The sequence below is a fragment of the Engystomops pustulosus genome, chromosome 4 (genome assembly GCF_040894005.1).
Source record: "Engystomops pustulosus chromosome 4, aEngPut4.maternal, whole genome shotgun sequence".
NCBI lineage: Eukaryota > Metazoa > Chordata > Amphibia > Anura > Leptodactylidae > Engystomops > Engystomops pustulosus.
In genome coordinates, this window is record NC_092414.1 from 155,078,905 (window position 1) to 155,094,331 (window position 15,427).

Consider the following 15,427-nt stretch of genomic DNA (forward strand, 5'->3'; position numbering starts at 1 on the left):
GCTCAAGGTCCAATGGCACAAAATGGCAGCGGGCACAGCAGCGCGGAAGCTATTATGGAACATTCAGTAATTATGACATCAGCACAACATCTGTGACCACTGAGGGCGTGTCTACACGTGTCATCCATTATGATGTCACACACAGGGAAGGATCTGAAGGATTAACCCTTTAATTGCTGGAAATATATCTCACTATAGGGGAATTAAATTGTCCTCACTGTATTGGTAGTGAATTCGCCTTTAATAAAAAGTGAATTCTCATTTTTTATTATATCTTTTCATAGAACAACATTGAATATATGACACTTTGATACGATGTAAAATAGTCGGTGTACAGCTTGTATATGTGTAAATTTGGTGTGTCCTCAAAATAATTCAACACACATGCATTAATGTCTAAACCGCTGGCAGCAACGGTGAGCTGTATTTGTCTAATATTCTAATATCTACCTTTATCGTTGAACCTAAATAACATAAAAACATTTTTCGATGTCTCCATTGGCACAAAGCAATAACAAATTTATAGTTTTGTTTTCTTTTAATTAGCGTACCTTCTTTTGCATAATGAAATACTTTTCAGTTAAAAATAAAAATTTTCATCACTACATTCCAAGCTCTATAACTTTGGAATTTTTTTTTCCAATGTTTCTGTGTTAGGGGTTATTTTTTGCAAAAAGACCTTTAGATCATATTTGTACACACCAGGGGTTCATAAAGTTTGAAAGAATTATATTAATGGTGTTTAAAAAACTTAATATAATTTTATAATTTTATAATATAATATATGGTTTTGTAGCCTGGGTTGGTATGGGTGTGGAGATACAAAATATGTGTTATTTTCCTTTTTGACTGTTGGTGTTATTTTTTGCAACTAGTTTTAGATTTTATTTATTTTTTTATATATAAAACTTTTTTAAACATTTTTTATATTACTTTGTGATACATGAGATTGTTTGTTCTCTTATATGATGCACTGCACTACTTATATGCTTATGTAGTGCAGTGTATCATACTGTCCTTGATAGTACCCCTGGCTCCCTCTGCAGCTCCTAAGGCTCCGTTCCCATGTGGCGTGTACAATTCATTTTGATACGCAATAAAACTGAGGAGAGGAGATTTGCCTACGGTAATACGGTAATCATTTCTTTTAACATGTGTTATCATTATGTAAACAAAACACAAATGTTAACACGTTGTTAAAGGGCACCCATCACCACTTTAGGGGTGTTAGACTGTCCTAGAATCCATACTTGTTACCTGTAGGCTCAGTAATCTCTTAGAAAAGAACTTTACAAATGTATGTAAATGAGCTGGAGGCGCTCAGGGTCCTGTCACATGATCTCCTTTGCTCACTATTTATTATTCACGGCCTCTGACGCCAGCCAGGCTTTTTAGAAATCTCATGCAGGTGCGAGAAATTGACCCTTGCATAGCCCACGGGGGACAAGTTCTTGCGCCTGTGCAAGATTTCTAACAAGCCGGCTGACATCAGGTAAGGCAGGAGAGCTGCGGCATTAAACATTGAACATTAAATTTTGTAAATGCTTGAGTTCCCTCTACTTATGCCCCTTTCTATTATGCCCCCTTTTATAATGCCATTTGTAGTGCCCCCTCGCTTTATGTCCCCATTTATAGTGCCCCCTTTCCATATGCCCCAATTTATAGTGCCCCCTCTTATGCCCCCTTTTGTAATGCCTCCTATTTCATCCTCCCCTTCTTGTAGCAGTACACAAGTTTTATCCAGAGCGTATCTTGTTTGTAGAGCTACTTTTGATGTCTCTTTTCCACACTGCTACAAAAAAAGGAGGCGGCACAGTTGCTGAGAAGTGCTGAGTGAGTAGTACTTCTGCCTTGCAGCACTGGAGTCCTGGGTTCTAATCCCACCCAGGTCAACATCTGCAAAGAATTTGTATGTTCTCTTCATGTTTGCATGGGTTTCCTCCTGGTACTCCGTTTTTCCTCCCACACTCCAAAAACATACTGGTAGGTTGTTTAGATTGTGAGCCCCATGGGGACAGGGACCGATTTGTCATGCGCTGCGTAGGGCGCTATATAAATAAAGAATTTTTATTAAAGTGTATAAGCACACTGCTGCAGGACAGGATAGGAACTGCCTCTGTCTGCAGTGTCTTCCCTCCCCCTTCTCCTGAAATACAAGAGATCCAAAGGAATCTGTCCTACCATTGTCAAAAGATTTGCAGTCGGATCCAGGGACAATCAAATTGTGTACAGCAGGACTGATAGAGACAGGTTGGAATTATATCTGTGAAATGCTTTGTGTTAATAACATTGAATTAGAGAATGTTTTATTAATATTACTGTATATACTCGTGTATAAGCCGAGTTTTTCAGCACAAAAAATGTGCTGAAAAACGTCCCCTTGGCTTATACACGAGTCACAACGAGTTAAAAAAATACTTAAAAAATAATAAACTTATATACTCACCCTCCTGTGGCCCCGATCTGCAGCGCTGCTCCCCCGATGTCCTCTTCTGGCTCCCCCGATGTCCTCTTCTGCAGCTCTGCTCCGCCGATGTCCTCTTCTGGCTTCCCGGCGTCATACTAGGCGCCGCCCGGGAGACAGCATTGGTGGCGCCCAGCGCGATGTACAGATGAAGGGCGCGGAAGCCAGAAGAGGACTCGCGAGGACATCGGGGAGCAGCGCTGCAGATCGGGGCCACCGGAGGGTGAGTATATAAGTTTATTATTTTTTTTAATGCTGGGCTGTGCTGTATACTACTGGGGGCAGGCTGGGCAGTGCTGTATACTACTGTGGGCAAGCTGGGCAGTGCTGTATACTACTGGGGGCAGGCTGGGCTGTGCTGTATACTACTGGGGGCAGACTGGGCATTGCTGTATACTACTGGGGGCAGGCTGGGCTGTGCTGTATACTACTGGGGGCAGGCTGGGAAGTGCTGTATACTACTGGGGCAAGCTGGGCAGTGCTGTATACTACTGGGGGCAGGCTGGGCTGTGCTGTATACTACTGGGGGCAGGCTGGGAAGTGCTGTATACTACTGGGGCAAGCTGGGCAGTGCTGTATACTACTGGGGGCAAGCTGGGCTGTGCTGTATACTACTGGGGCAGGCTGGGCTGTGCTGTATACTACTGGGGGCAAGCTGGGCAGTGCTGTATACTACTGTGGGCAAGCTGGGCAGTGCTGTATACTACTGGGGCAGGCTGGGCAGTGCTGTATACTACTGTGGGCAAGCTGGGCAGTGCTGTATACTACTGGGGCAAGCTGGGCAGTGCTGTATACTACTGGGGGCAAGCTGGGCAGTGCTGTATACTACTGGGGGCAGGCTGTATACTACTGGGGGCAGGCTGGGGTGGCTGTATACTACTGGGGGCAGGCTGTGCTGTGCTGTATACTACTGGGGGCAAGCTGTGCAGTGCTGTATACTACTGGGGGCAAGCTGTGCAGTGCTGTATACTACTGGGGGGCAAGCTGGGCAGTGCTGTATACTACTGGGGGGCAAGCTGGGCAGTGCTGTATACTACTGGAGGCAAGCTGGGCAGTGCTGTATACTACTGGGGGCAAGCTGGGCAGTGCTGTATACTACTGGGGGCAGGCTGTATACTACTGGGGGCAGGCTGGGGTGGCTGTATACTACTGGGGGCAGGCTGGGATGGCTGTATACTACTGGGGGCAGGCTGGGATGGCTGTATACTACTGGGGGCAGGCTGTATACTATAGGGGGCTGGCTGGCTATATACTGGGGGGGGGTCTGTGACCAATCCATTTCCCACCCTCGGCTTATACTCGAGTCAATATGTTTTCCCAGTTTTTGGTGGTAAAATTAGGGGTCTTGGCTTATACTCGGGTCGGCTTATACTCGAGAATATACTCGAGGTATTTGTTTTATTATTTGTATTTTGTTATGCCGAGCATATTTATGAATCATGTCTTTGTGGCAATACCCCTTTAGATGTGTCTCGCAGGCCATATAATGCCCGGCCCTGCCCTAAAGGCTTGACATTCACCTCTCTTTAAATGGTCAATGACATTTAAAAAAAATGTCATAGATCAGCACAGGTGACTACAAGAAACATTACATATGCTATAGGAGAGCAGTTTCTTACACCACATACTGTGGCTCTTATCGTCCTCCTTATAATATACTTTTCACTCAAAAATCTCTGTTGAATTTCCTCTTGCAAGCAATGTGGATAGATGTTCACCGAGATGCTAGAGTGCATAAATGTTTAATGTAAAGGTGAGGGTGAGTCCCAGCAACTACCAAATGCAATAACTCAATTCTGTGGAAGCAGTCTGGCCAAGGATGAAGCCGATCGCATGCGTTTCTCTGGAGATGCAAGTGCGTTCGGGCCGAGGACCGTCCCCCTGTGCGCTAGCGTCGGGTTATGAACGGACGCCTAGCGGTATGTGTGACCGCGGCCTTAAGGGTTCTGTCACATGTAGCACTTTGACTGTTTAGGAATGTAATCAAAGTGCACAGATGGTGTGCCACAGCCCGATTGCATATGGGTTTATATAGACATGCATGTGATCCGTAACTAGAACCCGGTGTCTTGTATGGTCTAAATGTCGCATCTGTCGCATCTGTTTCCAAAGAAATGCCTATGGGATCAGATTGTGACGCGCCCATGTGTGCTTTGATTCCACCTCTATACGCAGATAAAGTGTTATTTTTGACAGCACCCTAACCCCCAAAACCCCTTTAACAAACAAAGAGGGTGCAATCACACATTCAGAATCAGGGTTGGATAGTAATAGATGAGAACATATCATTGAGAAAAGCTGTTCCTCCAATTCTAGCTTGGACATCAAAAACTGCAGCTGAAAATCTAAAGGTGTGAACGCACCCATAGGGATTATGTGTTGTTTTTCATTGTCATATCCTTTACCAGCCTAAAAGGATATTTCCATCTCTTCTGAGCTGCGGATGGCCCTGATTCCTCTCCCTGAGGTGGTACACAGCTGCTTCTGTAACTCCCATAGAGGCAGATGCTATGGGGGCTCATCCCAAAATAATACCTCATCGCCAATGTAAACGGTTTTTGGAAAAATAACTGTGTAATACACAAGACAGTCTACTCCAGAATAATTTATGTGTAAGGTATATATGGGAGGTAACATGATAGCATCTTTCCTGCTTTATTAACCATTGCCTTACTGGTAAAATAGGTTTAGGTGGAGAACAATTGCCAGGAATGTGCAGACTAGGGAATCAATAGGAGGCCCTTGCCGGGCACCTCAGCATTGCCCCGGGATTTGCATGCCTGTGAATCCCGCACATTAGCATGACAATGCCCTGAGGTGCGGGGCAGCAGCTGTGTGTGTGTGCAGCCATCCAGCCCCAGCAGCGCGCATGCGCAATCCCCCGCACGTATCTGCTGTGTGTATAAAGGCATTGGTGCACGGCGGATGCGTACACTGTACGCGTATACAGGGCGAGGGCTGTGTGCTCGGCACTAGGTGCCAGCACCGGGAGGGGCGGAGACTCTTCTCAGCACCGGAGGATTCTCACCGGCTCGTTACCACGGCAACGCGGTTCCTGGCAGAGACTCAAGAGCAGAAGGAAGTGACGACAGTGGATTGGCTGTTGTCGGGACACGTGACCCGCCGGGCCGCAGTGTAGACAGTGTTGTGACAGTCGGGAGACCGTGAGGAGGAGGAGGAGGGTGTCGGGGTCAGCGGGGTGACAGCGGCTCCACCACACACGCTCCGGCAGCCTCACCCGGGACAAGTTGATGAGTGCAGCCTCCCGAGTGCTCCGTAACTTGCCATGTCCCGGCAGGGAGCCCATGGTCCGGCCAGTGGTCCTACGCACTGAGGCCGCGGGGAGAGGAGGCCGGGGGCCCGGGGAGATGGTGCAGCGGATGGAGCCTTGGGAGGGCATTGGGCAGAGCCGGGCGTCCATGTAGCGGGGGATGTAGCGTCCATGTTGCTGTAAGGATGGCAGAGGGACTAGCTCGGGTGGAGGGCAGTCACCGACCAGATCGCTGCGATCCTCAGTGACTTATCGATTATCGTGGAGTGACAATGTGTCAGCTGTGACCTGGCAGGGGGGAGGAGGAGGGGGAGGGGGCAGCAATCAGCTGTGTACATGGCAGGGTCCGCCTTGTAGGCACTCAGCAGACGCCTGGCGGTGACCCTATCGGGTGAGTCACCCGCTGATCGCACAGCTTCCTCCAGTCTGTGTGATGCTGAGGGCAGTTTATAAATAGTGTGGGCACAGGGACAGTCAGGTGGCAGCCCTCCAGTGCTCTGCTCATAAAGAGGACCCGGCACCCCCATGAGATCCTCGTGTGACAGCGCCGCCGACAGGATGAAGCCGGACAGAGGTAACCCCCGTGTGTGTCTTCTACAGGTTGACCTTTGGGCCACAGTACAGGGGCATGTCTACACCTGTGGGTCAGTGACATATGCCAGGAGGTGGTGGGCACCTGGGCCACAGGCTCCATCCTTCCCTTTGTCTGGGCACTGTATATAGCAATGGTTTCTGCACCCAGTACTGGCACCTACTGTCTCATCACACATCTCCTTGTGTCTGCTCCATTGTATGGCTCAGATGGCAATATGGCACCTACTATCCTCTTTGTTACACACACTTATGGGGTGACGCTGTATTATGAGCCCTCAGTGCCTCCTTTGTCTTCTATTAATGTGACTATAGGGGTGCAGTGGGTTGTACAATCGGGGCACACATTGTAGTGATTAGTGTCCTTCTCCCTATCACTCCAGGTTCCCCAGAACAGGCAGGCTTTTCTTCAGCGGGTGTCAAATTACTTGTGATTAAGTCGTCAGGCAGCGAAGAGTTAAGCCAATGAATAGCTGAGCTGGCAGGTTGTGTAGTATTCTGAGGAGCAGCTGATCTGTACAAAAGCAAGCTTGTCTGGAGTGGAGCGAGCTCACGTTACACCAGTAAAAAGTTGTGTATCTCCCCAATCTTCCACTCCATAAATAACCCTCTTATGTTTACACTGGAGGGTCTCGCGTGACTGAGACTGAAGTGGACTGTTACGGGGTGGTAAACAATGACTTATGAAGAGGTTGGCATGACTTTAGTATTTCTATAGTGCGGGCGGACCCCCTTTGTCTATGGATGCATTCCATTACATCATTGTTACTTCTAGATGACAATGGACAGTATTGGGCCATAAAGAGGGTACCGTATCTAGTGTGAATAGTACCAGAACAGTAAGAACATGGGCTGGAGTACAGCCTGTCTCGGGTCCGCTGGTGCCGCAGCCCAGCATTTCCTCTGGACTTATTTAGAACAACTTATAAATAGTGTAGGTCTATAAATGTTCCGTGTAATGCGACCAGAACATGTAAACTTTGTGACCTAATAATTGTGGCCTATATTAGGCAGCGGCTGGAGAGTGTTGATGTTTTAGTCTGGTTTACCTTCCCTGTGTTTATTAAGGGCTTGCCCACTTTAGGGTATTCCAAGTTGAAGTTTTATATATTTTTTTTTCTTCTGTTATTTATAGTTTCTCTCCATGTGTGGGGGTAAATTGCTCATTTTGTTTTATTTGGCTCTGGTCAGGCACTGGGTGCCCCACGTGACCGGCAGACTGACTTAGACTCACAATGCATCTAATATGTGATCCGGAAACCATGACTTGGCCAGGGCTTGGACTTCTGTGTATCTTGGTTTCTATGGAGGTTTTGTCCCTCAACAATATGGCAGCATAATGGAATAGGAATTGAGTAATACCTAATTTTTCCTGTGGAGGCACTATAGGGAAATTGAACAGTTTCTGATAGGTTGTTTTCAGATTATGTTTAAAGAAAAAAAAACTGTTGTCCTAACAGAAGGACGCCTTGTGATCTTCTCCTTGTAACGATATTTTTTAATAACGTAGTTCAAGTAGCAAAAACCTAAACTTTTGTGGTGTTTTAGGTGCTAGACAGCTGCATATGTGGAGTGTATGTGGCACCCACAGTAGGTTCACAGGGCTCCTTATGGTTTGGACCTTGGTAAAATCTGCAGGTTTGCATCATGGGAGACCAGGGTGCTGTTTTTTGGTTTTTAGATGGGGATCTGCTCATAATTTAAGGGGAATAAACTAGGTTTCTTGTTTGTTGTATAGCACCAACATATACAGTGTCTGGCAGTTATTTCCTATGCTGTGTGCCAGGCAACTCATGCCACTGCTGCTCGCAGATCAAGACCAGTACAGGATTCAGTGCGGCCTAATAACCCATAGAAGGTAATCTCCGAAATGCCAAAATGGCATCCTGGATTGTTACATTGGAGGATTGATAAACAATTTTAGAAGAACAGTGGTTGTTGGAGGGGAATGGCAGATGTCAGCATGACGTATGTCAGAAATGTGTAATTAGATGTAGAGAGACCTCTATTACCCTCTCCAATCCTGAAAATAAAGGGACAGTATTGGTGATTTATCCCTGTGCCTGTGAGCAGGGTATGTGGTCTTCAGCTAGAACGGTGACCCCTTAATTCTCAGTATCAATGGAGGTCCTGGAAATATACCATCATGCTATTAAAGGAGACCCCTGTCATAGGAGGGAATATTAGTTAAAGGGTTTCCAATGGCTTAGCCATAGGATAGGTCAGTTAATTGGTCATTTGAGGGGGGTATAACACATGAAACTCTCACCTAATATCTGTTTATCACTATGGCCATGACAAGATCTGTCCATAACGTGGAGGCGCTCAGCTGATGAGTGGTGGTGTCGGTCATCTGTTAATCAGTTATCTAATGAAAAAGCCTGGAAAGACCCTTTAAGGGGATTCTAAAAGAGGGCAGACTTGTTGACACTAGTGCTTTAGCCCAGGGATTGTGAAGTTGCTGTGTTGTCACACACTAATTTATAATTCCCATTGTTTGAGCACTTCTTTAGGATCTCTCGGGTCCTGAACATTTATGGTCTATTATTGGGGCTGTTTGGCCATGTATTTATGTGTAGGAGTTTATTCCCTCTGTATACATAGCCGTGTTCTCTTATAAAGGATTGTTGTTTTGCTCTCCTTAGGGCCACCCTATAGGCAGGACTCTTCTCTCAGCTGATCCCACCTCCTCCCCCCTACTTGGAGATTACTCTGAACTGTTTTCTTTCCATCAGCCTGCATATTTGACATAGATATGCTGAAAATAGCTCAGACCTTGTGTTTTGATCTTCAAGGATTCCTGTTAAGCGTTGTGTAGGTTTTCAGGTTAGTCAGTGTTGGTAGATGCTGCCCTTTGGTAACTAAACCCTTGTTGCTTGCACTGCTGTTTACACTGAAACAGAGGAGGGTTGCATAAGCCGGTCAGAAGTTTTATGACGGCCACATGTTACTTTTTCGTTGTTCTGTGCCTGACTTCCCAGAGTCTTGTGTGTCTGCAGATAAATTTGTTACTATGTGACGTCAATGAGCGGAGCGCACAGCGGTAGCCAGTAGGTCACTGATTCTGATGGTACAATTGGATTTTGTGCTCGGAAGGATCTGTACAGATAGATAAAAACATTCAGAGTAGGTTTGTCCTATCCAAGTGTACAAAAGGTTTCATGTGAGAGGACAGGGGCTGGCTGGAGCTCTACCCCACACAGCCCAGGCAGTCATTTTCCGATGTCACTCGTATACCTGCAGTGTCTACACTTGATTGTTATTATCACCAATATTTTATTTATTGAAATCCTGCTACAATGAAATAAAAAATATGGCAAAGTGTCACTTACAAGCTTGTGCATGGATGTTAATTTCTAGTTTAACAAAAGACTCTGTACTTGTGTGATCCAGGTTGACTCTTGTCCCACATACAGGCAGGGTGCCCTTTGGCATACATTGGCCATGTAAAAAAACCTATTTGCACATTACAGCATATAGTTTATCTTTGCATACACAAACTCTCTAGTTCAAGGAGCTGAAAGTGCCCAGATACATATGAGAACACCATCAATAAAGATTATCCATTGTTCTAACATGGCTCGTAACAGAGTTGGGGGTTAGTCCTCACCTTGCAAGAAACCCTGACTATGTAAATAAGCAGTATCTCTGTCCTCTCATCTTTTATCTGTGTCTTGTCCCCTAATTCTTTGCATATGTGTACATATCGGTTCTTTTATAAAAAAAAAAAAAAAAAAAAAATTATGAAGTCATACAGATTTAGCTTTTTAATCTGGGGCAGATGAGACGCTAAAATTGGACAGTGATGGCTCCTTTGAAGTTGGCAAAATCTTTTGGGCTTTGACTAAACATAATTAGGCCACGTGCACATGAGTGTACTTAGGAGGCTCGTGTTAGTTATCAGCCAGCACACGTCCCCCTGTATTTCCATAGGCTCATGCACATGGCTAAGTTCTGTGTGTAAGCTGACTGCCTACGCTTGTATTCCTGCCAGAGTTTACAGCTCTGGGGGTTTCTCATCTGTCCTCGGTACGTGATCGGTGCTCACATGGCGATTCCTTTGTGTGCGCCCATGAAATGCCTTAGGCCTCGTCCACATGATGCATTTGGATTGCATTTTGAAACTTTCAAGGGCTTTTAAAGCAACCACATATGTGTTTTATAAGTGGCAACACGTTTCGCCTTTTAACAATGTAAAACACAAAATCGATTGAAGTGCAACGTGTGATGTTGCTGATTATGTTCACCTTGGTGTGTATTCCTCAACTGTGTGATATTTTCCTATTAACAAGAAAAGTTAATGGGAACATCTGTAATATTGGTGTTGTCACACACCCATTTACTACATGAAAAGTTGTCCCATTAATTTTGGAGAAATGAATAAGGCTTGAAAGGCCATGACTGAAATTTAATGGGGGTCTCCCAAGTATATTTGTTATGTCCTTTCTACAGAATATAACGTTTGTAAGAGAGGGGTCCTGGTCGCCGATAGTAGAACAGAGGTCCCTTTTCTCATACCAGCGGCCAGCATGGTGTTGAACGTAGATTGGGCACTAGTTCTCGTAGTCCAGTCCAATATTATACTCCTCTCCAGGGGCCTAACTACAGCAAGTAGCTGTCATTGCAGCTACTATGTGGCCTGCAGTGCCCCTGACCTGACACACTAAAGAATGGAAAATGTACACCATTATATACGTATTACACGTGCACATCTTCCACATTATACAGCATACGGGACAGCCTAACAGGACTTGGGATCTCATCTCTAATTCTTGCTGTGTACTCCCCCCCCCCCCCCCATGTGGTCAGCATGTCCTGGGATGGATCTGTAAGTGTATAAATGTTTTTATACATTTATATTTTGTGAGGGGTTAGGGAGGCCCCATTTAGAAGTCTGCTATGGGGCCCTGCTCCTCTCCTGTGTAGTGTAATGCATGGGACCCCTTGGAATTTGTAGTGTGTGGTTAATTTGGGAATAGTCCATGTTCTAATTTGAAGGATTAATTTGTGTAGTACACAGTCTGAGGCGGATTGAGTACTAGGATCAAGCTTCTTGGGGAATTGAGGATGTGTCCCTCTTGCCTGCTTTCAATCTGTGGTTTCAGGACCTTTGGAAGACCTTCAAAGGTCCTGAAATGGCTCCTGGGCTCATGTGTATTGAAAACAGGAACAGATGTATGATGATTTCATGGGTGAATGTCCTTCTCTGTATAAAATATGGTGAGTGATTTGAGTGGCCATGAGCCTCGGGCTACCACCCAAACCACCTGTATTATAATCCACAACTACAGACGAGACTAAGCTATACATACACTATACGTTTCTTCCTATAGTAGATCTACATAAGCTACTTCCCATCTACATACATTCTATAAAATGGCTTCATAGCAGACTGTGCCTCCCTGCATGTAACACAACCTGCACTGCTAGGATATGCTACTCCTTTATGAAGGGACACAGTGAATGTTTCCCTAGGACTTTCTGGGAAATGAAGCACAAGTCCTGTCAGTGAGGCAGATGTGAATGGGGCCTTATTCTCCTTGCTGCACATGGCAGTGGATTGTATGAGGGCTCGGTGCTCTTTGGTCACTGCTCTCACGTGTTTATTATTTCGTGGATGTTCCTGCCTGATAATCTGAAGTGGAGCAAATACAGCTGAGTTCACGGGAGGAGAAACACAAACACTCGCTGGCAGCCAGAGGAGCAGGAAACCATTGCGGCCTGTGTGTGTGAGGACACGCTCTGACCAATCACACGCCTCCCCCTGTTGCTATGTGCATTTTTCCCTCTGCCTCCTGTGTGAGCGGCTGCAGTGTCTTGGAGCAGAAGTTGCTGAGCTCCTCTCATGTTATGTACTATGGTAACACAACAAAGGTGTGTAGTCAGTGCATACATACGGGTTCCCTACTGATATTATCCATACATAGAAATAAAAACTTAATTTAAGGGCCAATTTATTATTGTGTGTGTATATCTCGGATGGAAACAATGGACCGGTGGTCTGTCTGCAGCCTTTCTATCATTGGCGTGTGACGTTTTGCTCACGTGCCGATGAGCACAATAAACGCCGTCTGACACTGGAAGTAATAGGACCTGCTCTGAATTTTTTGGCTTACAAACTCTTAACATTTGGCCGTAGAAACCATAGCTGTGGTCAATTATGAGGAAGGGTCAAAAACAGATGCTTTTTCAAAAACGCCTGCATTTTTTTAACGGACTGCTTAAAAACTGCCCAAAAACGGGTTCAAAACGCCACGTGTGCCGCAGGCCTAACATTGTGATTATAACACAAGTCTTACTTTAGCCTGGTATATCTATACCAGAAGACTTGCCTTTGGATGTTGTATATTTGGTGTAAGTTACAACTCTGTTTTTGTAACAAATAAGAAAACCTATAAATATAATGATGCAGTCCAATATACTAATACAAAAGATGCAACAAATTTTAAACTAAAATCACAGCTGATTTTGTGCTGCTAGAAAAGTGCCCAGTGCGATGCCTACATTATATGGGGGTATCTTTTGTATAGCCATGGACCCACTGGAGCAGACATGCTGACTACAACTTACAGGCTAGACAGAATATTGCAGCATTCAGTAATTTTTAGGTCAGGCTTTATTAATCTGTCTGCCATTTTTGACAGAGGCCGTGTTCACATCTGTGGCAGACTAAGCATGAACCTCTGCCCAGTTCTTTCCGTCTTTGCTAGTAACGATAAAGCGACTTTCTTCCCAAGTACTTTTGTGTTGTGCTGGAAACTTCCCGCATACACACAGCCAGGCTTTTATGTCAATGACTTTCAGATTCTGACACCTACATCGGGACCAGGAGAAACCTAACTTTTCTCCAAACTTCTCCCTGTTCTATTTAATTATTTGGCTCCATCTTTATGGATTTATCTAGGAAAGCTGGCTGATGACCAATATATTTACTGCTACGTAGCCCATAATGTCACCCAGCTTTCCCAGATCTCTGAATAGCTGACTTTCCAAGCTCCAGGGCTTTCCTCCTATGTGATCACGACCCTATGAATCCTGGAGGCACGTGTGATGATGGGAATAAGCGTTGCAGTGAAGAAATCTTCCTACCTTTGTGGATGTGGTTAAGCAAACTAGCTAGAACTGGTATGTAAGTGCCGCTCTGTGCCGACTACTTAGCTGGATTAGAGATGATGCTGAAGGTGGAGTCAGAAAGATAACCTCATGTATAACACTGCTGCTTTCAGCTGTCAGTAGAAACTAGTTAGTCTTACAAAAACCATCTACCTCAATTCTATCCTGGTTATAGAAAATAATCCTAAAATATTATGGCTGTATTGGCAAGTTGTGGTCAGACTGCTTTTATATTTAGAAGGGAACAAAGAAGTTATTTATTGCAGGTCGTTTGGGGCCGCTGCCCTTGGCTCAGCCATGAAGGGAACTCACAGCTGCTCAGTGCTGCTCATCCAGCCTAAATGGGGGATCTGGCACATACTGCAAAATCAGGGCACAGCAGCTTGACAGGGGCAGCCCATGGCCTGTGTACACGTATTACTCTGGGGAAGGTGTTATAAGATAATAATCTAGTAAATATGATTGAGTAGAACCTCTATTCATAGTATACATATTATCCTATACACTTCTAGGGTGGGCTGTCTAATATTTGGGGGTTTTATCTCCTTTTCAAGTGAACATAAGAATTTCTATATGAAATCAGTTGTAGCAAATCATGGTCCCATAGATGTCTATGGATAAAATATTAATCCAGGGGTGAAACTTCCCTCATCATTCCCAAGAAGACTCATGGCTGTACTAGCTCCAAAGGTGCCTCTAATCGGTACTGAGCAAAGGAGCTGAATACTTATGACTGTTATATTTCAGTTTTTCTTGTAGATATTTTTGCCAATTTATTAATCATTTCTGTCACGATGGGGTACATAATGTATATTAATGAATTTTTTTGATCCTCCCAATCAGCTGCAAAGAAATACAGTAAAGTGAAAATGTAGAGGGGGTCTAAATACTTTCTGTACCCGCTGTACTTGCTGCTCTGATGCAGCACCTTGCCTCCAGTCACTCCAGTCTCTGATGGTATACAGAGGCTCAGCCATGATGTGTCAACAGTATATGCTCCCCCGCGGCATGGTCGCAATTGATTTCTATTAGGCACGGTCCTGGTGTGGTGAGTACACCCATCTGGGAGGCCCCATTGCAAATTTATACAGCAGGTCCACTTCCTCCATCTTCAACCAACTGAAACGTGCCACAAACCTTGCCCTGTTTGCAGGCTGTTAAGCATTCGGCCTTAGGCTCCTTGCACATAGCTGTGTGCTCACCTGTCCTGTAGCACACGGCCGGGTAGAGGGAGGGGGTGAGCACCCATCCCCTCTACAGAAAGCTGAGTGGTCAGGTCAGTGTGGTGAGACTGTGTAGACCTCAGGGGCCCAAAGTATATAACGAAACAACTCTTCTAAAATGTATACTTGAAAATGTAAAATTTTATTGAAGGGAATCTACCATCAAAATCCATCATGATAAACCATGGACACTTGGTCATAGATCCAGACACTGACTGTGGTAATGTTGCTATTTGTTATCCATGGCCTCCTTCCTTCTAAAAGAAACTCTTTAAATTATGCTAATGAGTCAGCATGTCTCATGCTCTCCCTCCCCCTGCACTTCCTATTATCTCAGCAGCAGTGCACACACTATGGGAGGCGGGGGATGGGCGGGTTCCCTTTCACACTAACGCCCTGTGTACCTACAACATGGAAGGGCTAGGGTAGCTCTTCTGGCTCATTGGCATAACTTTTAGAAGGTGGGAGGCCATGGATAACAAATAAGATTACCACAGTCAGTGCCTGGATCTGAGTAAGTGCCCCGTGCTGGATTTTGACAATAATTTCATTTAAAGGAAACCTACCACTTGAAGTGGCAGGTTTCTGATGGCAATACCGAGCACCAACTCAGGGTGAGCTGGTGCTGGAGCTTATTTTAGTTAGTGTTTTAAACCGCGGTATCGCGGTTTAAAACACTTTTTAAACTTTATAGCCGGCGCAGGGAGGTATGCGCTCGGCGCTTACCGTGCGCGCGGCTACATAGGAAGTGAATGAGAGCCGCGC

The 15,427-nt window shown here is 45.3% G+C and overlaps 1 protein-coding gene across 1 annotated transcript in view; it reads left to right on the forward strand.

Annotated features, from left to right (window-relative positions):
• Positions 1 to 5,375: 5,375 nt before the first annotated feature.
• The window catches only part of ATOSA (atos homolog A), a 28,592-nt gene continuing 18,540 nt past the window's right edge, over positions 5,376 to 15,427 (forward strand). The window contains exon 1 of the mRNA XM_072148198.1: positions 5,376 to 6,309. Coding sequence (XP_072004299.1) covers positions 6,261 to 6,309 — 49 coding nt within the window. The 5' untranslated portion in view covers positions 5,376 to 6,260. The remainder of the gene's footprint in view (positions 6,310 to 15,427) is intronic.